Below are 22,778 nucleotides of genomic sequence, written 5' to 3' on the forward strand. Positions count from 1 at the left end.
AAATGCATATCACGCGCCTCCTCCTCAAAAGAAGTTTGGGGTTCCTCTGCCTCCCGCCGGCGTCCGCCTCGTCTCCGGTGGCCTTAGGCCCATCGGGACGCGGTGGATCTCGGCCCTTGTCGTAGGGAGGACTCCGTTTTTATATGTTTCTTTCATTTTTGTTAGGGTTTGTATCCTGCTCGGGAAGGCGAGACGACGGCGGCTCCTTGAAGGTGGAATAAAGTTCTCCCCGCCTAACCCCCGTCCCGGTGGTTCATCTAGCATCGTCGGTGGACGTGTGGATGTGTGTCTCTGGCAGGATCTATCTTTGATGGATTTGCTCGGATCTGGTCATCATTCGTCTATGTTCGTGTGTGTTCGGTTTGGATCCTTCGGATCTACGTTATTCTTCATCAGCAGCAGTTGTTGTTCTAGTGTCCTGCTCCTATGGGGCTTTAGCATGACGGCTTCCTGACTGTCTACTACAACAAGTGTTGCACGACTCCAACAAGGAAGGGGCGAGGACGGCGACGCGCCTTCGGCTCGTTTCAGTGTTTGTAGTCGTCGCTAGGTGGTCTACGGACCTGAATGTATTTTTTATTATTTCTGATATTCGTTGTACTGCCATGATTGAAGATGGATAGGTCGAAAGATTTCACGCCAAAAAACATATTTTTATATTGGTATTTTAGGTACATATAATTATTTCTATAAACTTAGTCAAAGTTTGTGAATTTTGACTTTTTTTATATGCACCACATTGTAGAACAGAGGAGGTATATCACAAGGGGTTGAGTTAACCTTTGTGATCTCTTTCTGGACAGTTATCTTATCTCCCTTATTCTTTAAATACTCCTAAGTTTTAAGCGCACTGATAAAAAAATGAAACACATCTTTGATTGAATAAAATTTGAGGGGCACAAATGCACAAGGTTGTAACATAAAAAATAACAGCACGATCGACCGCGCACAAAAACCAACACACAACGCAACACTCCCGATTGCTGAGCTAGCTATGTGTAAAGAGGATGGAGTGGGACTGTGGTGTCCTAGAGCACGAGCACGGCCATGGCGACCGCAGTGATCGCGGCCGCTGCCTCACCGAAGCGCGCCTGCAGCTTGCCAGCAGGGTTGGTCGGGGCTGGCTGGGGAGTCGGCGGGGCGGTCTCGAGGATGGTGATCTTGAGCTTCATGCCGTTCTGGCAGTGCTGGCCGACGGCGCAGAAGAACCACTTGCGTCCGGCCTTGTCGAGGGTGACCCGGTCCTCGCCGGTGGTTAAGACGACGGCGTTGGCCGGCTTGGTGCACGAGAGGAAGTCCGGCCCGCCCACCTCCACCAGATTGTGGGCGGGGCTGTTGTACTTGAACACTGCGATCGATATAGTTTGCATGAAATTAGTTCCGCGTGGCAAAGAAAATGGAGCGATCAAGCCTACGCGTGGCCGGAAAGGATTAATGGAGGTATGTAATTACCTAGCGTGTCGCCGACGACGAACTGTTTGGTGTCGGCCCAGGCGGTGTAGTTGAAATTGAGGGTCCAGCCCTTATCGTCGCCGACCATGTGCTCCGTGGCGACGGCGAGGCCCGGGAGGAAGGCCACGGCCAGGGCGGCCGCGGCGAACATGGCGACGAGCATCTGCTTGGACGCCATCGATTCGCTGACTGAGTAAGCAGCAAAGCTAGCAAGATGACTCGCTTGTTGATAAAGGGGAAGGGTCCTGTGATGGGATGTATATATGCAGCTCGTGTGTTGTGCTTCTAGCTCTGGCTTTGCATGTATATATAGGAACAGTGCTCAGTAATCAGGTATTAGTATGTATACGTCGTAATCACCGTTGGCACCCGAGGCCGTCTTGTCCCTGACCGGAGGCAGCGGCAGCAGCTGGCCAATGGCGGCAATGGTATGGCTATGGGAGTTGAATTCGTCCGTGTGGCGCCAAATGTGATAGGTGTAGTATTGCCTTGGTTTCATCGGAACAGAGGATACGCTGCAGCATGACATAGATGCTAATTATTTTGTGTGTAAAACGAAATTTTGTCCTGCACCGGCTGTTTCGCTTTCATGTGTGAGAGAGAGGGGGTCTTGATCCGACACATGCTATCAGATTAGTTTCCCGGGGAAAAGAAACTAGTCTAGTTGGGCTGGCCAGGTTCGTCGTCGATGTGTTAGTATGATCATCCTCCCCGTGGCCGAAGAACAACCAAGGGCATTGCTAATGCAAATTATTAAGTTCATAACAAATAGAGTAACACATTAAGTAAGATGACATAATATATATAGACAAAGTAATATCAATTAGTATGACCGAACCTCGTCGTTTTATCCTTAGTGGCAACAATATAAATACGTGCACTTGCCCCTCCTGTAATAGGGCAAGATCATCGCAAGATTGAGACCTACTACAAAGCACCTCTCCTACTGAAGATAAATCAATCTAGCTTTGCCAAGATGCATAGATAGGAGAGAAATACAAAGCTATAAAATTACGCAGCAAATAGATCTCAAGAGACTCAAATAGTTTCAATGAATAATCTGATCGTAACCACAATTTATCGGATCCCAACAAACACACCCCAAAAGATTACATCAGATTGATCTCAGAGAAGATCATCGTATTGAAGATCGAGAGAGAGAGAGAGAGAGAGAGAGAGAGAGAGAGAGAGAGAGAGACTACTATGAACCCATAGGTCCTGAAGGAACTACTTACACTCATCATGGAGGCAGCAAGGTTGATGAAGATAGCCTCCCCAATGATTCCCTCCTCGGGCAGAGTACCGGGACATGGCTCCATATGGGATCTCTTCGGAACAGAGGCTTGCGGCGGAGGAAGAATTTTTTTTTCGGGTCTCGCTCCAAGGGTTTTAGAATATATATATATGGGAATTTATAGGCCAGAAATTAGGGCAAACGGAGCTACGAGGGGCCCACAAGTCTGGGGGCGCACCTGTTGGAAATATGCCCTAGAGGAAATAATAAAATGGTTATTATTATATTTCCTTGTTCATGATAGTTGTGTATTGTTCATGCTATAATTGTGTTATCCGGAAATCGTAATACATGTGTGAATACATAGACCACAACATGTCCCTAGTGAGCCTCTAGTTGACTAGCTCGTTGATCAACAGATAGTCATGGTTTCCTGACTATGGACATTGGATGTCATTGATAACGGGATCACATCATTAGGAGAATGATGTGATGGACAAGACCCAATCCTAAGCATAGCACAAAGATCGTGTAGTTCGTTTGCTAGAGCTTTTCCAAAGAGCACTACGGGTATCTCCGAAAGTGTCTGTTGGGTTGGCACGAATCGAGACTGGGATTTGTCACTCCGTATGACGGAGAGGTATCATCATAATGAGCTCAATGTGACCAAGTGTCTGGTCACGGGATCATGCATTACGGTACGAGTAAAGTGACTTGCCGGTAACGAGATTGAACAAGGTATTGGGATACCGACGATCGAATCTCGGGCAAGTAACGTACCGATTGACAAAGGGAATTGTATACGGGATTGATTAAATCCTCGACATCGTGGTTCATCCGATGAGATCATCGTGGAACATGTGGGAGCCAACATGGGTATCCAGATCCCGCTGTTGGTTATTGACCGGAGAGTCGTCTCGGTCATGTCTGCATGTCTCCTGAACCCGTAGGGTCTACACACTTAAGGTTCGGTGACGCTAGGGTTGTAGAGATACTAGTATGCGGTAACCCGAAAGTTGTTCGGAGTCCCGGATGAGATGCCGGACGTCACGAGGAGTTCCGGAATGGTCCGGAGGTGAAGAATTATATATAGGAAGTCTAGTTTCGGCCACCAGGAAAGTTTCGGGGGTCACCGGTATTGTACCGGGACCACCGGAAGGGTCCCGGGGGTCCACCAGGTGGGGCCACCTACCCCGGAGGGCCCCATGGGCTGAAGTGGGAGGGGGAACCAGCCCCTGGTGGGCTGGTGCGCCCTCCTTGGGCCTCCCCCTGCGCCTAGGGTTGGAAACCCTGGGGGTGGGGGCGCCCCACTTGGCTTGGGGGGCAAGCCACCCCCCTTGGCCGCCGCCCCCCTTGGAGATTGCATCTCCCAGGGCCGGCACCCCCCCAGGGCCCCTATACATAGAGGGGGGAGGGAGGGCAGCAGCACCACAGCCCCTGGCGCCTCCCTCTCCCTCCCGTGACACCTCTCCCTCTCGCTGAGCTTGGCGAAGCCCTGCCGAGATCCCCGCTACTTCCACCACCACGCCGTCGTGCTGCTGGATCTCCATCAACCTCTCCTTCCCCCTTGCTGGATCAAGAAGGAGGAGACGTCTTCCCCAACCGTACGTGTGTTAAACGCGGAGGTGCCGTCCGTTCGGCGCTCGGTCATCGGTGATTTGAATCACGACGAGTACGACTCCATCAACCCCGTTCACTTGAATGCTTCCGCTCACGATCTACAAGGGTATGTAGATGCACTCCTCTCTCTCGTTGCTAGATGACTCCATAGATTGATCTTGGTAATGCGTAGAAAATTTTAAATTTCTGCTACGATCCCCAACAGTGGTATCAGAGCTAGGTCTATGCGTAGTTTCTATGCACGAGTAGAACACAAACTTGTTGTGGGCGTAGATGTTGTCAATTTTTCTTGCCACTACTAGTCTTATCTTGTTTCGGCGGCATCGTGGGATGAAGCGGCCCGGACTGACCTTACACGTACGCTTACGTGAGACAGGTTCCACCGACTGACATGCACTAGTTGCATAAGGTGGCTAGCGGGTGTCTGTCTCTCCCACTTTAGTCGGAACGGATTCGATGAAAAGGGTCCTTATGAAGGGTAAATAGAAATTGGCATATCACGTTGTGGTTTTGGCGTAGGTAAGAAACGTTCTTGCTAAGAAACCTATAGCAGCCACGTAAAAACTTGCAACAACAATTAGAGGACGTCTAACTTATTTTTGCAGCATATGCCGTGTGATGTGATATGGCCAAAAGGATGTGATGAATGATATATGTGATGTATGAGATTGATCATGTTCTTGTAATAGGAATCACGACTTGCATGTCGATGAGTATGACAACCGGCAGGAGCCATAGGAGTTGTCTTTATTTTTGTATGACCTGCGTGTCATTGAATAACGCCATGTAAATAACTTTACTTTATTGCTAAACACGTTAGCCATAGAAGTAGAAGTAATCGTTGGCGTGGCAACTTCATGAAGACACGATGATGGAGATCATGATGATGGAGATCATGGTGTCATGCCGGTGACGAAGATGATCATGGCGCCCCGAAGATGGAGATCAAAGGAGCAAAATGATATTGGCCATATCATGTCACTATTTGATTGCATGTGATGTTTATCATGTTTTACATCTTATTTGCTTAGAACGACGGTAGCTTAAATAAGATGATCCCTCGCAATAATTTCAAGAAAGTGTTCCCCCTAACTATGCACCGTTGCGAAGGTTCGTTGTTTCGAAGCACCACGTGATGATCGGGTGTGATAGATTCTAACGTTCGAATACAACGGGTGTAAGCCAGATTTACACACGCAATACACTTAGGTTGACTTGACGAGCCTAGCATATACAGACATGGCCTCAGAACACGGAAGACCGAAAGGTCGAGCATGAGTCGTATAGAAGATACGATCAACATGAAGATGTTCACCGATGTTGACTAGTCCGTCTCACGTGATGATCGGACACGGCCTAGTTGACTCGGATCATGTTTCACTTAGATGACTAGAGGGATGTCTATCTGAGTGGGAGTTCATTGAATAATTTGATTAGATGAACTTAATTATCATGAACTTAGTCTAAAATCTTTACAATATGTCTTGTAGATCAAATGGCCCACGCTAATGTTGCCCTCAACTTCAACGCGTTCCTAGAGAAAACCAAGCTGAAAGACGATGGTAGCAACTATACGGACTGGGTCCGAAACTTGAGGATCATCCTCATAGCTGCCAAGAAAGCATATGTCCTTGAAGCACCGCTAGGTCAAGCACCCGTCCCAGCAAACCAAGACGTTATGAACACCTGGCAAACACGTGTTGATGATTACTCTCTGGTTCAGTGCGGCATGCTTTACAGCTTAGAACCGGGGCTCCAAAAGCGTTTCGAGCAGCACAGAGCATATGAGATGTTCCAAGAGCTGAAAATGGTTTTCCAAGCTCATGCCCGGGTCGAGAGATATGAAGTCTCCGACAAGTTCTACAGTTGTAAGATGGAGGAGAATAGTTCCGTCAGCGAACACATACTCAAAATGTCTGGGTTGCACAACCGCTTGTCTCAGCTGGGAGTTAACCTCCCGGATGACGCGGTCGTTAACAGAATCCTTCAGTCGCTCCCACCTAGCTACAAGAGCTTTGTAATGAACTTCAATATGCAGGGGATGGAAAAGACCATTCCTGAGGTATATTCAATGCTGAAATCAGCGGAGGTGGAGATCAAAAAGGAACATCAAGTGTTGATGGTGAATAAAACCACTAAGTTCAAGAAAGGCAAGGGTAAGAAGAACTTCAAGAAAGACGGCAAGGGGTTGCCGCGCCCGGTAAGCAAGCTGCCGGGAAGAAGACAAAGAATGGACCCAAGTCTGAGACTGAGTGCTTTTATTGCAAGGAAAACGGTCACTGGAAGCGGAACTGCCCCAAGTACTTAGCGGATAAGAAGGCCGGCAATACCAAAGGTATATGTGATATACATGTTATTGATGTGTACCTAACCAGCGCTCGTAGTAGCTCCTGGGTATTTGATACCGGTGTGGTTGCTCATATTTGTAACTCAAAGCAGGAGCTGCGGAATAAGCGGAGACTGGCGAAGGACGAGGTGACGATGCGCGTCGGGAATGGTTCCAAGGTCGATGTGATCACCGTCGGCACGCTACCTCTACATTTACCTACGGGATTAGTTTTAAACCTCAATAATTGTTATTTAGTGCCAGCTTTGAGCATGAACATTGTATCTGGATCTCGTTTGATGCGAGATGGCTACTCATTTAAATCAGAGAATAATGATTGTTCTATTTATATGAGAGATATGTTTTATGGTCATGCCCCGCTGGTCAATGGTTTATTCTTATTGAATCTCGAACGTGATGTTACACATATTCATAGTGTGAATGCCAAGAAATGTAAGGTTGATAATGATAGTCCCACATACTTGTGGCACTGCCGCCTTGGTCACATTGGTGTCAAACGAATGAAGAAACTCCATGCAGATGGACTTTTGGAGTCTCTTGATTATGAATCATTTGACACGTGTGAACCATGCCTCATGGGCAAAATGACCAAGACTCCGTTCTCCGGAACAATGGAGCGAGCAACCAACTTATTGGAAATCATACATACTGATGTGTGCGGTCCAATGAGCGTTGAGGCTCGCGGTGGCTATCGTTATGTTCTCACCCTCACTGATGACTTGAGTAGATATGGGTATGTCTACTTAATGAAACACAAGTCTGAGACCTTTGAAAAGTTCAAGGAATTTCAGAGTGAGGTTGAGAATCAACGTGACAGGAAAATAAAGTTCTTACGATCAGATCGTGGAGGGGAATATTTGAGTCACGAATTTGGCACACACTTAAGGAAATGTGGAATTGTTTCACAACTCACGCCGCCTGGAACACCTCAGCGTAATGGTGTGTCCGAACGTCGTAATCGCACTCTATTGGATATGGTGCGATCTATGATGTCTCTTACCGATCTACCGATATCATTCTGGGGTTATGCTTTAGAGACTGCCGTATTCACTTTAAATAGGGCTCCGTCGAAATCCGTTGAGACGACACCGTATGAATTATGGTTTGGAAAAAAACCTAAGCTGTCGTTTCTTAAAGTTTGGGGATGCGATGCTTATGTCAAGAAACTTCAACCTCAAAAGCTCGAACCCAAGTCGGAAAAATGCGTCTTCATAGGATACCCTAAGGAAACCATTGGGTATACCTTCTACCTCAGATCCGAAGGCAAGATCTTCGTTGCCAAGAATGGGTCCTTTCTGGAGAAAGAGTTTCTCTCGAAAGAAGTAAGTGGGAGGAAAGTGGAACTTGATGAGATGACCCCTCTCGAACCAGAAAGTAGCGCAGCACAAGAAAATGTTTCTGTGGTGCCTGCACCGACTAGAGAGGAAGTTAATGATGACGATCATGATCAAGTTTCCACTGAACTTCATAGGTCCACAAGGACACGTTCCGCACCAGAGTGGTACGGCAACCCTGTCATGGAAATCATGTTGTTGGACAACGGTGAACCTTCGAACTATGAAGAAGCAATGGCGGGCCCAGATTCCAACAAATGGCTTGAAGCCATGCAATCCGAGATAGGATCCATGTATGAAAACAAAGTATGGACTTTGACAGACTTGCCCGATGATCGGCGAGCGATAGAAAATAAATGGATCTTTAAGAAGACGACGGACGCGGATGGAAATGTTACCATCTATAAAGCTCGACTTGTCGCTAAGGGTTATCGACAAGTTCAAGGAGTTGACTACGATGAGACCTTCTCACCCGTAGCGAAGCTGAAGTCCGTCCGAATCATGTTAGCAATTGCCGCATTCTACCATTACGAAATATGGCAAATGGACGTCAAAACGGCATTCCTTAACGGCTTTCTTAAGGAAGAATTGTATATGATGCAGCCGGAAGGTTTTGTCGATCCTAAGAATGCTAACAAGGTATGCAAGCTCCAGCGCCCCATCTATGGGCTGGTGCAAGCATCTCGGAGTTGGAACATTCGATTTGATGAGATGATCAAAGCATTTGGGTTTACACAGACTTATGGAGAAGCCTGTGTTTACAAGAAAGTGAGTGGGAGCTCTGTAGCATTTCTCATATTATATGTGGATGACATACTATTGATGGGAAATGATATAGAATTCTTGGAAAGTATAAAGGCCTACTTGAACAAGTGTTTTTCAATGAAGGACCTTGGAGAAGCTACTTGTATATTAGGCATCAAGATCTATAGAGATAGATCAAGACGCCTCATTGGTCTTTCACAAAGTACGTACCTTGACAAGATATTGAAGAAGTTCAATATGGATCAGTCCAAGAAGGGGTTCTTGCCTGTATTACAAGGTATGCAATTGAGCACGGCTCAATGCCCGACCACGGCAGAAGATAGAGAAAAGATGAGTGCCATCCCCTATGCCTCGGCCATAGGGTCTATTATGTATGCCATGCTGTGTACCAGACCTGATGTAAACCTTGCCGTAAGTTTGGTAGGAAGGTACCAAAGTAATCCCGGCATGGAACACTGGACAGCGGTCAAGAATATCCTGAAGTACCTGAAGAGGACTAAGGATATGTTTCTCGTTTATGGAGGTGACGAAGAGCTCGTCGTAAGGGGTTACGTCGACGCTAGCTTCGACACAGATCTGGATGACTCTAAGTCACAAACCGGATACGTGTATATTTTGAATGGTGGGGCAGTAAGCTGGTGCAGTTGCAAGCAAAGCGTTGTGGCGGGATCTACATGTGAAGCGGAATACATGGCGGCCTCAGAGGCAGCGCAAGAAGCAATCTGGGTGAAGGAGTCCATTACCGACTTAGGAGTTATTCCCAATGCGTCGGGCCCGATGACTCTCTTCTGTGACAACACTGGAGCTATTGCCCTTGCCAAGGAGGCCAGGTTTCACAGGAAGACCAGGCATATCAAGCGTCGCTTCAACTCCATTCGTGAAAGTGTTCAAAATGGAGACATAGATATTTGTAAAGTACATACGGACCTGAATGTAGCAGATCCGTTGACTAAACCTCTCCCTAGAGCAAAACATGATCAACACTAGAACTCTATGGGTGTTCGATTCATAAAAATGTAACTAGATTATTGACTCTAGTGCAAGTGGGAGACTGTTGGAAATATGCCCTAGAGGCAATAATAAAATGGTTATTATTATATTTCCTTGTTCATGATAATTGTCTATTGTTCATGCTATAATTGTGTTATCCGGAAATCGTAATACATGTGTGAATACATAGACCACAACATGTCCCTAGTGAGCCTCTAGTTGACTAGCTCGTTGATCAACAGATAGTCATGGTTTCCTGACTATGGACATTGGATGTCATTGATAACGGGATCACATCATTAGGAGAATGATGTGATGGACAAGACCCAATCCTAAGCATAGCACAAAGATCGTGTAGTTCGTTTGCTAGAGCTTTTCCAAATGTCAAGTATCATTTCCTTAGACCATGAGATTGTGCAACTCCCGGATACCATAGGAGTGCTTTGGGTGTGCCAAACGTCACAACGTAACTGGGTGGCTATAAAGGTGCACTACGGGTATCTCCGAAAGTGTCTGTTGGGTTGGCACGAATCGAGACTGGGATTTGTCACTCCGTATGACGGAGAGGTATCTCTGGGCCCACTCGGTAATGCATCATCATAATGAGCTCAATGTGACCAAGTGTCTGGTCACGGGATCATGCATTACGGTACGAGTAAAGTGACTTGCCGGTAACGAGATTGAACAAGGTATTGGGACGCCGACGATTGAATCTCGGGCAAGTAACGTACCGATTGACGAAGGGAATTGTATGCGGGATTGATTAAATCCTCGACATTGTGGTTCATCCGATGAGATCATCGTGGAACATGTGGGAGCCAATATGGGTATCCAGATCCCGCTGTTGGTTATTGACCGGAGAGTCGTCTCGGTCATGTCTGCATGTCTCCCGAACCCGTAGGGTCTACACACTTAAGGTTCGGTGACGCTAGGGTTGTAGAGATACTAGTATGCGGTAACCCGAAAGTTGTTCGGAGTCCCGGATGAGATCCCGGACGTCACGAGGAGTTCCGGAATGGTCCGGAGGTGAAGAATTATATATAGGAAGTCCAGTTTCGGCCACCGGGAAAGTTTCGGGGGTCACCGGTATTGTACCGGGACCACCGGAAGGGTCCCGGGGGTCCACCAGGTGGGGCCACCTATCCCGGAGGGCCCCATGGGCTGAAGTGGGAGGGGAACCAGCCCCTGGTGGGCTGGTGCGCCCCCCTTGGGCCTCCCCCTGCGCCTAGGGTTGGAAACCCTGGGGGTGGGGGGCGCCCCACTTGGCTTGGGGGGCAAGCCACCCCCCTTGGCCGCCGCCCCCCTTGGAGATTGCATCTCCCAGGGCCGGCGCCCCCCAGGGCCCCTATATATAGAGGGGGGGAGGGAGGGCAGCAGCACCACAGCCCCTGGCGCCTCCCTCTCCCTCCCGTGACACCTCTCCCTCTCGCTGAGCTTGGCGAAGCCCTGCCGAGATCCCCGCTACTTCCACCACCACGCCGTCGTGCTGCTGGATCTCCATCAACCTCTCCTTCCCCCTTGCTGGATCAAGAAGGAGGAGACGTCTTCCCCAACCGTACGTGTGTTGAACGCGGAGGTGCCGTCCGTTCGGCGCTTGGTCATCGGTGATTTGGATCACGACGAGTACGACTCCATCAACCCCGTTCACTTGAACGCTTCCGCGCGCGATCTACAAGGGTATGTAGATGCACTCCTCTCTCTCGTTGCTAGATGACTCCATAGATTGATCTTGGTGATGCGTAGAAAATTTAAAATTTCTGCTACGATCCCCAACAGCACCACCCCCTGGGCATGCCACCCTGGCTTGTGGGGTCCTCATAGGTCCTCTGGTCCTCCCCCGAAGCTTCTAGGGTATCTTGTTGTCCAAAAAAATCGTCGTAAAGTCTCATCGTGTTTGGACTTCTGTAGGTATGGTTTGTCTGCGAAACAAACAACATGCAATCTTTCCTTGGCATTACAGAATGATCTCGTGATTTGACGGTCTTCACTTCCAAGGAATCATCACCGGCCCAATTCCATTCATCATTCAAGACTTTCTGTAGTTTTAGATGGGCAACTCAACGGACTCTCTAAATTCTCTATGGGTATGTATGAGTGGTGGTGTCACCACTCCGGTATAATTGCAGTGTCTTTGTTGAAGCGTTGGTAGAATTTCTTCTTTCAAAAAATTATTACCATGGAGAAAATGTATTTGAGATGTAAATTTTAGTTTTAGCAGTTACTTAGTCTACTTTTTGGGTCTTTGATCATAGGCATTGTACATCTAATGGTTTTCACATTTGAATAAAGTTTAAAGGTTTTCTAAAAAGAAAAAAAGACTTGTTCCATTAGTGGTTATAGTGGCCTGGTCTTGAGTCCCGTAATTGTTTGGAAGGTGTGGTGGAAGATATTATACCTAATAATTGCAGGCAACAAGAAGAGGATAGGATGATCGATGCTTCACCATTCATTGGTCACAAAATAATCATTCGTATGAATTTCATCTGGACTTTGCAAGAAATGCAAAGTGTCCCATCAATAATTGGGAAGGATTAGAGTTCTTGTCCTCGCAGAACTGATCTTCGGATACGTTCACTTATAGTGCGTCTTGGTGCTTTTACTCGTATGATTTTTTTTAGAGATCGAATCTTTCCTTGGCACCACGGTGAAGATCTTGTAGGACAATCGTCTGCACTTCTAGGGGATCATCACCGTTCACCAGCCCAAGTCCATTCATCGCTCAAGACATTCCATCTTTTAGATGGTCAACTCATGTGCTCATTAAAATCTCTATCAATAATCAAGTTCGTGCAATTGTATAGGTGGTGACGTTGCCACTCCGATCTAACTGTAGTGTCATGTTGAAGCGTTGATAGAATTTATTCTTTAAAAAGATTATTACCACGAAGAAGACTTATCTGCGAGATTTCGACGTAATTTTTAGTTTCAGTAGTTACTTGGTCTACTTTTGGGGGTCTTTGATCATAAGGACTATACAAGTAATATTTGTCACATTTGAATAAAGTTACATGGTTTGCTCAAAAGAAAAGAAGTACTAGTTTCATTAGTGGTTACTTGCCTCATCTAGAATATTCACATTGTTTGGAAGGTGTGGTGGAAGAGATTATGCGCAATAATTGTAGGCAACAAGAAAAGGACGGTAAGATCGATGCTTCACCATTCATCGATCACCAATAATCATTCGCATGAATAATCTGCACTTTGCAAGAAATGGAAAGAATCCCACCAATAACTAGGAAGGATTTAAAGTTTGTGTTCTTGCAAAACCGATTTTTTGGGATCGGTTGATTTTTTTTTGTTAGTGTGTCTCGGTGCCTTTCTAGTATTGTGTTCTTGTAGAGTTGGAATCTTTCCTTGGGTAAAGATCTTGTGATTCGACAGTCTGCACTTCGAGGGGGGCATCACCGGCCCAAGTCCATTCATCGTTCAAGACTTCCCATCATTTTAGATGGGCAACTCAAGGGGCTCTTTGAAATCTCTATCGATAATCAAGTTCATGTGCATATGTATGAGTGTTGGCGTCGTTGCTACGATCAAATTTCAATGTGTTTTCTGAAGTGTTGTAGAATTTCTTCTTTAATAAATTATTACCATGGCGAAGATGTATGTGAGAAATTTCATTGTATTTTTTAGTTTTAGTAGTTACTTTGTCTACTTTTTGGATCTTCAATCATAAGCTTTGTACCTTTAATGATTGTCGCAATTAAACAAAGTTACAGGGTTTTCTCAAAAGAAAATAAAAAGACTAATTATACCCAATAACTGCAGGGAACAAGATGAGCACGAGATGATTGATGCTTCACCTTTCATGGATCTCCAATAATCATTCGTACGAATTTCATCTGGACATTGCAAGAAATTGAAAAAGGATTTAGAGTTCTTGTCCACGCAGAACCGATCTTTCGGATATGTACCCTTTTTGTTAGTGCGTCTCACTGCTTTGGTTGTTATGGCTTTTTTAGAGTTGGAATCTTTCCTTGGCGCTAAGGCGAAGATCTTATGCTTCAACATCTACACTTCCAGGGGATCATCATCGTCCCAAGTCCATTCATCGATTAAAACTTTCCATCTTTTTAGATGGGCTACTCAAGGGGCTCTCTGAAATCTCTATTGATAATCAAGTTCATGTGTAGTTGTATGAGTGGTGGGGTCGCTGCTCCGATTAGATTGCTCTTTTCTGAAGTGTGGGTAAAATTTCTTCTTTAATAAATTATTACCATGGAGAAGATGTATCTGAGAGGTTTCATTGTATTATTAGGTTTAATTAGTTACTTTATCTACTTTTTGGATCTTTGGTCATAAGGGTTGTACCTTTAATGATTGTCGCAATTGAACAAAGTTACATGGTTTCTCAAAAGAAAAGAAAAAAGACTAGTTTCGTTAGTGGTTAGTTGCCTGATCTTGAGTCTCGCCGTGTTTGGAAGGTGTAGTGGAAGAAATTATACCCAATAATTGCAGGCAACAACAAGAGGACGAGATGATTGATGCTTCACCTTTCACTGATCTCCAATAATCATTCATACGAATTTCATCTAGACATTACAAGAAATTGAAAGAATCCCATCAATAATTGGGAAGGATTTAGAGTTATTGTCCTCGCAGAAACGACCTTTCGGATATGTCCACTTTTTGTTAGTGCGTCTCAGTGCTTTGGTTGTTATGGGGTTTTTCGAGTTGGAATCTTTCTTTGGCGCTAAGGTGAAGATCTTATGCTTCAACATCTACAATTCAAGGGGATCATCATTGTCCCCAATCCATTCATCGCTTAAAACTTTCCATTTTTTTAGATGGGCTACTCAAGGGGCTCTCCGAAATCTCTATCGGTAATCAATTCTGGTCTAATCTAAGTGTCCTTGTTGAAGTGTTGGTAGAATTTCTCCTTTTAAAAATTATTACACGGAGAAGTCGTATGTGAGAGATTTCATTTTAATTTTTAGTTTTACCAGTTACTTTGTCTACGTTTTTTTGGGTCTCTAAGCGTTGAACCTTTAATGGTTGCTGCATTTGAACAAAGTTACGGAGTATTCTCAAATGAAAATAAAACTAGTTTCATCGGTGTTTAGTTGCCTGATCTTGAGTCTCGTCATGTTTGGAATGTGTGGTGGAAGAGATTATACCCAATAATTGCAGGCAATAAAAGGAGGATTGGATGATCCATGCTTCACCTTTCACCGATCTCTTATAATCACTCATAGTTAGGAATGATCTAGAGTTCTTGTCCTCACAAAACCTATCTTTCAGGTCTGTTGACTTTTTGTTAGTGCGTCTTGGTGCTTTTGTTGGTATGGTTTTTTGTGGAGTTGGAATCTTTCCTTGGCACTACGGCAAAGATCTTGTGACTCGATAGTCTGCACTTCGAGGGGATCATCACCGGCCCAAGCCCATTCATTTTTTAAAACTTTCCAACTCTTTTAGATGGGCAACCAAAGGGCCTCTCTGAAATCTCTATCGTTAATCAAGATCGTGCAGATGTATGAGTGGTGACATCGCTACTCCGATCTAATTGTAATTGCAGTGTCTTTTTTGAAGCGTTGGTAGAATTTCTTCTTTCAAAAATTATTACCATAGAGAAGACGTGTTGAGAGATTTCATTGTAATTTTTAGTTTTAGCAGTTACTTTGTCTACTTTTTGGGTCATTGATCATAAGCATTGTACCTTTAATGGTTGCCGCATTTGAACAAAGTTATAGGCTTTTCTCGATAAATAAAAAGACTAGCTCCGTTAGTGGTTAGTTGCTTGATCTTGAGTCTTGTCATGTTTTGAAGGTGTGGTGGAAGAAATTGTACCCAATAATTGCAGTCAACAAGAGGATGAGATGGTCGATGCTTCACCATTCACCGATCACCAATAATCATTCGTACGAATTTCATCTGGACTTTGCAATAAATGGAAGGAATCTCTTCAATAATTGGGAAAGATTTAGAGTTCTTGCCCTCGCAGATCCGATCTTTCAGATCGGTTAGACTTCTTGTTAGTGCATCTTGGTGTTTTTGTTGGTATGGTTTTTTTTTTTTTAGAACTGGAATTTTTTTCTTGGCACTACGGCGAAGATTGTGATTTGACACTCTGCACTTCCAGGGGATCATCACCAGCCCAAGTCCATTCATTGCTCGATACTTTCCATCTCTTTAGATGGGCAAGCCAAGGAGCTCACCTGGAATCTCTATCGGTAGTCAGGTTCATGCAAATGCACGAGCGGTGGCGTCGCCGCTGCGGTCTGATTGCAGTATCTTAGTTGAAGCATTGGTAGAATTTCATCTTTCAAAAAGTTATTACCACGGAGAAGACGTGTCTGAAAGATTTCATTGCAATTTTTAGTTTCAACAGCTACTTTGTCTAATTCTTTGAATCTTTGATCATAACCATCGTACCTGTAATGGCTGTCGCCTTTTATAATAAACTTATGTACAGGGACTTCTAAAAAAGAAGACTAGTTTCATCGGTACTACTGTACCAGTTAGCTGCCCAATCTTGAGTCTCGCCATTTTTTGTCTGGGATCAGGCAAGTCTCGTCCGAGGACGGGATGATGGATGCTGCACCGTCCGCCGATCGCCAATAATCAGTGCTACCAATTCCATGAGGAGTTTGCAGGAAACGGAAAGAATCCCGTCGATAATGGTGACGGATTTCGTGTCCGTGCCGTGCGTCGTCGCTGTCAGGCAAGGCACGCCAAGCCCGCAAGTGAAAAGGGGGGCGTCCACCCCTCCCTTCCCTTCCCCGCACCCACCCCAACCAAAGCCCACTTCTTTGCCCCCACTTGGCCTTCTTCTCCTTCCCCGCGAGGCGACCGACGCGGAGGGTAGGAGGATGTGCGAGGGGCGGCGCCCCGGGCACGCGACCCGGCCGCCGTGGGCGCTGGCGGCGGAGCTGCGGCGGAGGGAGGCCGCGGCGGACGCGCGGCTGGCGGCGGCGCGGGCGCGGCTGGCCGAGGCGCTGGCGGAGCTGGAGCGGGCGCGGGCGCGCGCCGCCGAGCTGCAGCGCCGCCTGGAGGAGAACTACGGCAAGCGGCGCCGGCTCAAGCGGGTGGTGGCCGCCACCCGCTCCCGGATCCACGACACCCGCGCGCTCCTCCAGGACCACCAGGACCCACACCCGCCGCCGCAGCAGCAGCAGCTCCCCGCCGAATCCGATCCCACCTCCTAGGTAGGCCTGAATCGAGCCTGCTGATCAAGCCGATTGATCGAAGCGTAAACAGTATCTAACATCGTCCTCTTGATTCGTCTGCAGGGAGTCGCGGCCGGGTGATGTGACGTCCTGCTCCGAAGACCGATCGGATCGGCAGGCTGCGAGCCTACACAGCTACTGATTTCATTCCCCTTTCTTCTTGTTTTTTCGCATCGGAGGAAGCTAGCTAGTAGCCTGGTAGCTAGCCTCTGCAACATACGAGCGAGCGGGACGAATGTTCCATGGAACATCAATCAATCAGAAAAAGGCTTGTCATGTCATTCGCGTCGCATACAGTGACTGGAATGAATCGCAAGTTATTAGCACCTGGCAGGGACTCACTCTGTAATACAGTAGTAGTAATAATGTCTTCAGTGACTGCACGCATACATGTGCCAAAGTCTTCAGCCCCTGTCGTATCAAACCTCTGCTACCGTCACGAAACTCTGTGTTGGTCACGCTGAAAGCAGCTGCCCAAGATGCTTGCATTGCTTTTAGACGAGTTGCCTGCGATTGCAAGGAAAGAATCTGGCTCATCAGATGCCTGCATTCCCTGCCACCGCCGTCGCAAGCCGGGCTCCGACATCTTCACATACCCGAAGGTATAGAGGAGATCATGGTAAGATAAGGTAAGACGGCGATGCTAGAGTGTACTAAGACGACTTTCATCGTTGCACACAAGAAAGAATGCTGTCGAACATGCCATATTATGCAGTCAAGGGGAGCGATGGAGTACTGTATAGTTTCATCAGCCTGAATTCTTACATGAGTTGACACGACAAAATATAAATCGATCCCGATATCCAAAACTCGACTCTACAGAGCTCTTGTATGTACGGTTCCCAGGGTTCACAAAATCAAGTCCGCCATATGGTCTATACTACAACCAACGAATTCGTTCACTTCAATAGCTGCTTGTAAGGAGGTGTAAAGGTAGCTTCAAATTACTCGCTTGAACGGGCAGATACGGGATACAAGTCATCGAAGCATCGCTTGATCCACAATTTCTTTCTCCAGTGTTATAACACAGGCCGGCCTTCCTTTTTAGTGGAATCACCATATCTTGTTCTTGGCCCAGAACAGTATTATTACAACCCCAATCACAATGGCAACGGGAGCATACTTCCGAATGAAGGCCTGAAACCAAGAAGCAGCACGATCCACATAAAAGTCAAAACACTAAACATAATACATGATGCAATTTTTTTCAGGAATACACAGCTCATGATGCAAATTGGGGACTATGTACAAATATGGATAACAAAGCTAATAAAGTATCACCTCCGTTCCAATTATAAGACGTTTTGGATATTTCAATATAATACAGACTGAAATGAGTGAACAAACACTAGAACAAGTCTATATAGATCTGATTCGGGAAAAGTTAGAATATCTTGTAATTTGAACGGAGGGAGTAATCATTAAGACTTCCATCAAGGACACAAAGTCTTGACAGACATTGCAATTGCAAATGCTTGCCTTCTAAAAAAAATTATCAGATTTACCTAGGTAGTAAGAATCGAGAAACACCATTTTGCTAACCACAGGGTATACCTGTAAACTATCAACCTAATAACAACAGATGTGTTGGAAGCATATGAACTTACTTTAGTCAAACAAAAATTAGAGAGTATTTTTCATCCATGGAACATACATTTCTTTGATGCTTTAAGGGCAAAGCTCAAGCTAATGAAATTGATAATTATGTCAAGGTATTTCAACAAAAAACAAAAAACAATGATATTCCTGACTACGATGGTTTAAATGCTCAAATTATTTGAACTAACAAATGTATATATCAAAACAGCATATGCATTCAGCACATAGATTACCTGGCGATTGAGATCCTTTGCCTTATCAGCATAGATTCTCGTGTCAGATGTCAACCTACTTGACATTTCACTAACCTCTGCAAAAATGGAAACACGGAATAGTAAACAGTTACTTGTCAATTAAAAACCTTCCAAAGCACTGGAATGAGGTGAAAAGGGATATATGGGAAGCATCTTGTAAAACGCAAAAAAATACAGAGTGCACCAGAAGTAAAGCTAAGATGAAATAATAATATAGTATGAAGCTTTTTAAACTTAAGTAGTAACTTAAGGCCTATTGGAAAGATAACTCCTCGATGATAAATTTGATGTGATTAATCCATGATATAAACATCTACCCGTTTCTCATGCCAGGAAGAGTAAATGAAGCAGTACAAGCAAGAGAGATTTCCAGACTTACGATCTAGCTTTTCACCGACACCAAGAACTTCTTGAACATTGCGAGTCATGATTTGATGCACCTCATAGAGCTCATCGTTCAATTTCGCAATGTTCCTCTGGGTTCTGGTATCCAAATACAGTTTCTTAGTCTTCTGTATGTATGTATCTAAATAGAAAGAAACATAGGTTATCAACCAGTAGAACTTGAGAGTGAGAGGGTGAGTGACAACTTTGAGAGGGTGAATGAAAATGATGCTTGCAACTGAAGTAGAGATTTAAAAATCATACCGAACTTAATGAAAGCGTAAGGCCTTGCAGCAGTTTCAATTTGACTCCCATTGACCCTCTCGAATTCATTTTTCAGATCTTCCAAGTACTGGAATGCAAGTTTCTTTGGATAAGAACGGTCGCACATTGTTAGATAGCATACTCGGCCTTCAATGATGTAACTGCATATCTGATTAAGGTGGAACAAGAACATGCCAGAACAAATGTAAAAAAATCAACACATGCTAAAAATATACATACAATATCATGGAAGCCTCTAATAAAAAAAAACTTAGCAAAGGTAGATGACCTTGCACACAAATAGCAAGAACAGTACGACTAGTATACCAAAAATATCAAGACCGGGTATCGTATAGGTGTCGCTGCTTGTTTAAATGTAGTCCATGATTAGTCAACAAATGTTGACTTCTCTGTCAACAAAACGATACAGATACTGGCTAGCGAAAGCATGCAGAGTATCTACGAATCTGAATATATAATACTCCCTCCGTTCCTAAATATAAGTCTTTTTAGAGATTCCAACAAGTGACTACATACGGAGCAAAATGAGTGAATCTACACTTTAAAATATGTCTACATACATCCTTATGTTGTAGTCCATTTGAAATGTCTAAAAAGACTTGTATTTAGGAACGGAGGGAGTACAATGTCATTGCATGTCTAAATATAATACCTAGGATCAAGCATCTTCCCCGAACAGCAAATAGACCGCAATTAACAAAGGATACTGGAAAAAGTATGATCCGGTCTCAATTGACATCCGTGAGGCTTCATGTTGCCCCTTTGACAAGTTCTTGAAAAGAAGTTTAGCTTGCTGCTTGTAGAAATCAGAATCCTTCTGATCACGCCCGTCATCCAGCCCTTCTGCCAGCGGAAGGCCATCAGTGACACGCGCTATCATTGTCAGCTTCACCATTTTGCGAAGAACACCAGAAACCACTACAAACTTTATAGTTGATAGCCAATAAAGGCACCTGCAAGGCAAAGCAACGAATGAGTGCTTCAGTCATAGTCCAGCTTCAGCTTTTGATTCGATACATTTAGCACAGCACATATCAAAATTTCTAGTCAATTAATAAACAAAGTGTGGCCAACAATCAAGTAATCCATGTCATCTTACAGTAGCAATCCTAATGGAACAACTTGTGTGAATTCGTCGTTCAAATTCACACAAGCAAATCATTAGCGAGGTGCTTCTAACTTGTCTAACAAGTATTTAATGGCCACTAAAAATGGCATTGGTCATAATGCATATACAAGAAATTCAAATACCCTATGATTTAAATTCTACAAAGTTTGCATCAGAATGCTCATATTCATATAACTAACAAAACTGACAAATGCAATCCATTTGTGTATCCCTAAGAAAATCTAACGCATGCTAAATTACTTAGTTGACAACACATATTTCATTAGTTACATAAATTTAGAAGGTGCAGACGGATCCCTAAAAAAAAAAGGTGCAGACGGAACAATACCAAGCTAAATTACTCAGTTCACATACAACACATCTTCATTAGTAACATGAATTTAAAAAGTGAAGGCACAACACCATCACTTAAGAGCCATACAGAGAAAAAGAACCATGCATAAACCCACTCCTGCTCTGAGTACCCAAAGCATTAGATACGGCCGACAACATGGACCTATCATATGATGAACTATGCAAATGATCCACAATCCCCATGCATAAATGCATAACTGACAGACTGCCAATCTGTTCAACACACAACTCCACGTGCCGATCTGTTTCCAAAATGAAAACTCATTACAACTGTCTTGCATAAATCTACATCACAACAACGGTACAAATACACCCATCCACCTCCTATCACTCAACCAAACAGAGGGGGGGGGGGGGGGGGGGGGTAAAAGGAGACTACAATCCACCAGCCCACGTAGTAGCTCGAGGATAGCTAGCTTAACCGCCCAGCCAAGTTCAACAGCAGGCACAATTTCTCCTCGAGCACGACTCAAGTCACTGCCAGCAAACTGCTAAACCAGAACGCGCGATTAAACTAGTACGATTGGGATAAGAAACGTCGTGATCCCCCGTAATTGGGCGCGAAGCTGTCTGTCACGCGGCCCGATCCACCCACTCGGCTTCGTCGCCAGCCAAGCAGCAAATCATCCTAAGAGCAACCGGTAGATCGAACCCCGGACTCCGGAGGGGACGAGGCGACGCGATCCCGCCAGATCTACCGGACGGATCTGGAGGAGCTAGATCAGAGGCCAGCACGGGACGCGTGTGCCAGGAGGGGAAGGGGAGGGGGGGAGAAGTGGCGTACGGTGGGAAGAGAGCGCGGCGGCTGGAGACGCGGCGGCCGTCGCCGGGGAAGTAGATCGCCGGGGTCGCCGGAGGGAGAGTCTGGCGGGGCTGCTGGCTCTGCTTCGCGTGTCGGTTGGGAGATTGGCCGGGGCGGAGGCGGAGGGGGTTACGACGCGGACGGGCCTCCGACCCAGAATGTTCTTTTTTCTTTTGGATGGAAAAACTCTGGACCAGTTGGCGGAAAATGACGGTGTCCGGTCTGTTCACGCGCATGGGCTCGCCGTGCGCGTACAGCGGCTACAGCCTAACTTCTTCTTTTCTTTCGCGGCAGGTACAGCCTAACTCTCAACGGCCAGGTAAGCCCAATACGTTTCGAGGCCCATGTTCTGCCCACTTTTTTTTTCTAATCGAAGTTCCATCGAAATCACTAATTAATTAAGAAGCACTCTTAGCAAAGCTCACTCCCATCTTCCGGCTTGCCACTTGTCGCAACCTGAGAGTTTTCCCTTTTTTCGTAGATCCATTTGTTCAAAACGTTTTATCTCTTAAATCGTGTGTCCAAATCTCGAACTGTTTTCACTTTTGGATTCCTCGCGTCGAGATTTTCAAAAGTTGATCCCATGTTGATAGGTTTTTACAAACTTTTTTTCACAAAAAAATCCGAACGAAAAAACCAAACAGGGAGCACTTTTTTTTCCTTTCCGAAAGAGGCACAACTATACCGCTCACTAAAGCAAATCCGTGCCTCCACGAGCACTGGCAACTCGGACTCGTCCTCATATAGCCCTACGCGACAAGGAGGTCGTTGCCAAGGTTCGCACCAGGGAAAGGCCCATTGCGGGCCTAGTGCAGATCAAGCCATCGGGCGAGGGGTACCCGCCAGTCTCGCGAATGCTATGTCTCGCTTATAGCAAGACTAACACCCGTCTCACCGGAAACTTTCCTACAGCACGCACAGGCATGGGCCGGCCTAGTAGCACATTACTCATTCGTTCAATAGCCGGTCTATTCATTCATATGTTCGTTCGTTTTTTTTTCTTCTTTTTTCTTTTTTTCTTTTCTCTTGTTTTTTGTTTGGTTTTCTTATTTCTTCTTCAGTT

General features: G+C 45.4%; 3 protein-coding genes across 3 annotated transcripts; 1 reads left to right on the plus strand and 2 right to left on the minus strand.

Annotated features, from left to right (window-relative positions):
- Nucleotides 1-1,028: 1,028 nt before the first annotated feature.
- LOC109760864 (blue copper protein 1a-like) lies at nt 1,029-1,630 on the minus strand. Its single transcript, XM_020319666.3, has 2 exons — nt 1,453-1,630; nt 1,029-1,348 (listed from the first exon to the last, which is right to left on the minus strand). Exons 1-2 carry the CDS (start codon nt 1,628-1,630, stop codon nt 1,029-1,031), a joined length of 498 nt encoding a protein of 165 aa, XP_020175255.1.
- A 14,815-nt stretch (nt 1,631-16,445) lies between these two features.
- Nucleotides 16,446-17,297, plus strand: LOC109759392 (uncharacterized). Its single transcript, XM_020318220.4, has 2 exons — nt 16,446-16,887; nt 16,972-17,297. The coding sequence occupies exon 1, from the start codon at nt 16,552-16,554 to the stop codon at nt 16,885-16,887; it is 336 nt and encodes a 111-aa protein (XP_020173809.1). The 5' UTR covers nt 16,446-16,551; the 3' UTR covers nt 16,972-17,297.
- Nucleotides 17,298-17,623: 326 nt separating this feature from the next.
- Nucleotides 17,624-21,920, minus strand: LOC109759382 (25.3 kDa vesicle transport protein SEC22-1). Its single transcript, XM_020318210.4, has 6 exons — nt 21,698-21,920; nt 20,138-20,383; nt 19,410-19,570; nt 19,141-19,287; nt 18,741-18,817; nt 17,624-18,045 (listed from the first exon to the last, which is right to left on the minus strand). Exons 2-6 carry the CDS (start codon nt 20,323-20,325, stop codon nt 17,962-17,964), a joined length of 657 nt encoding a protein of 218 aa, XP_020173799.1. The 5' UTR covers nt 20,326-20,383; nt 21,698-21,920; the 3' UTR covers nt 17,624-17,961.
- Nucleotides 21,921-22,778: the final 858 nt, after the last annotated feature.

Source organism: Aegilops tauschii, chromosome 5 (assembly GCF_002575655.3).
Source record: "Aegilops tauschii subsp. strangulata cultivar AL8/78 chromosome 5, Aet v6.0, whole genome shotgun sequence".
Taxonomy (NCBI): Eukaryota; Viridiplantae; Streptophyta; class Magnoliopsida; order Poales; family Poaceae; genus Aegilops; species Aegilops tauschii.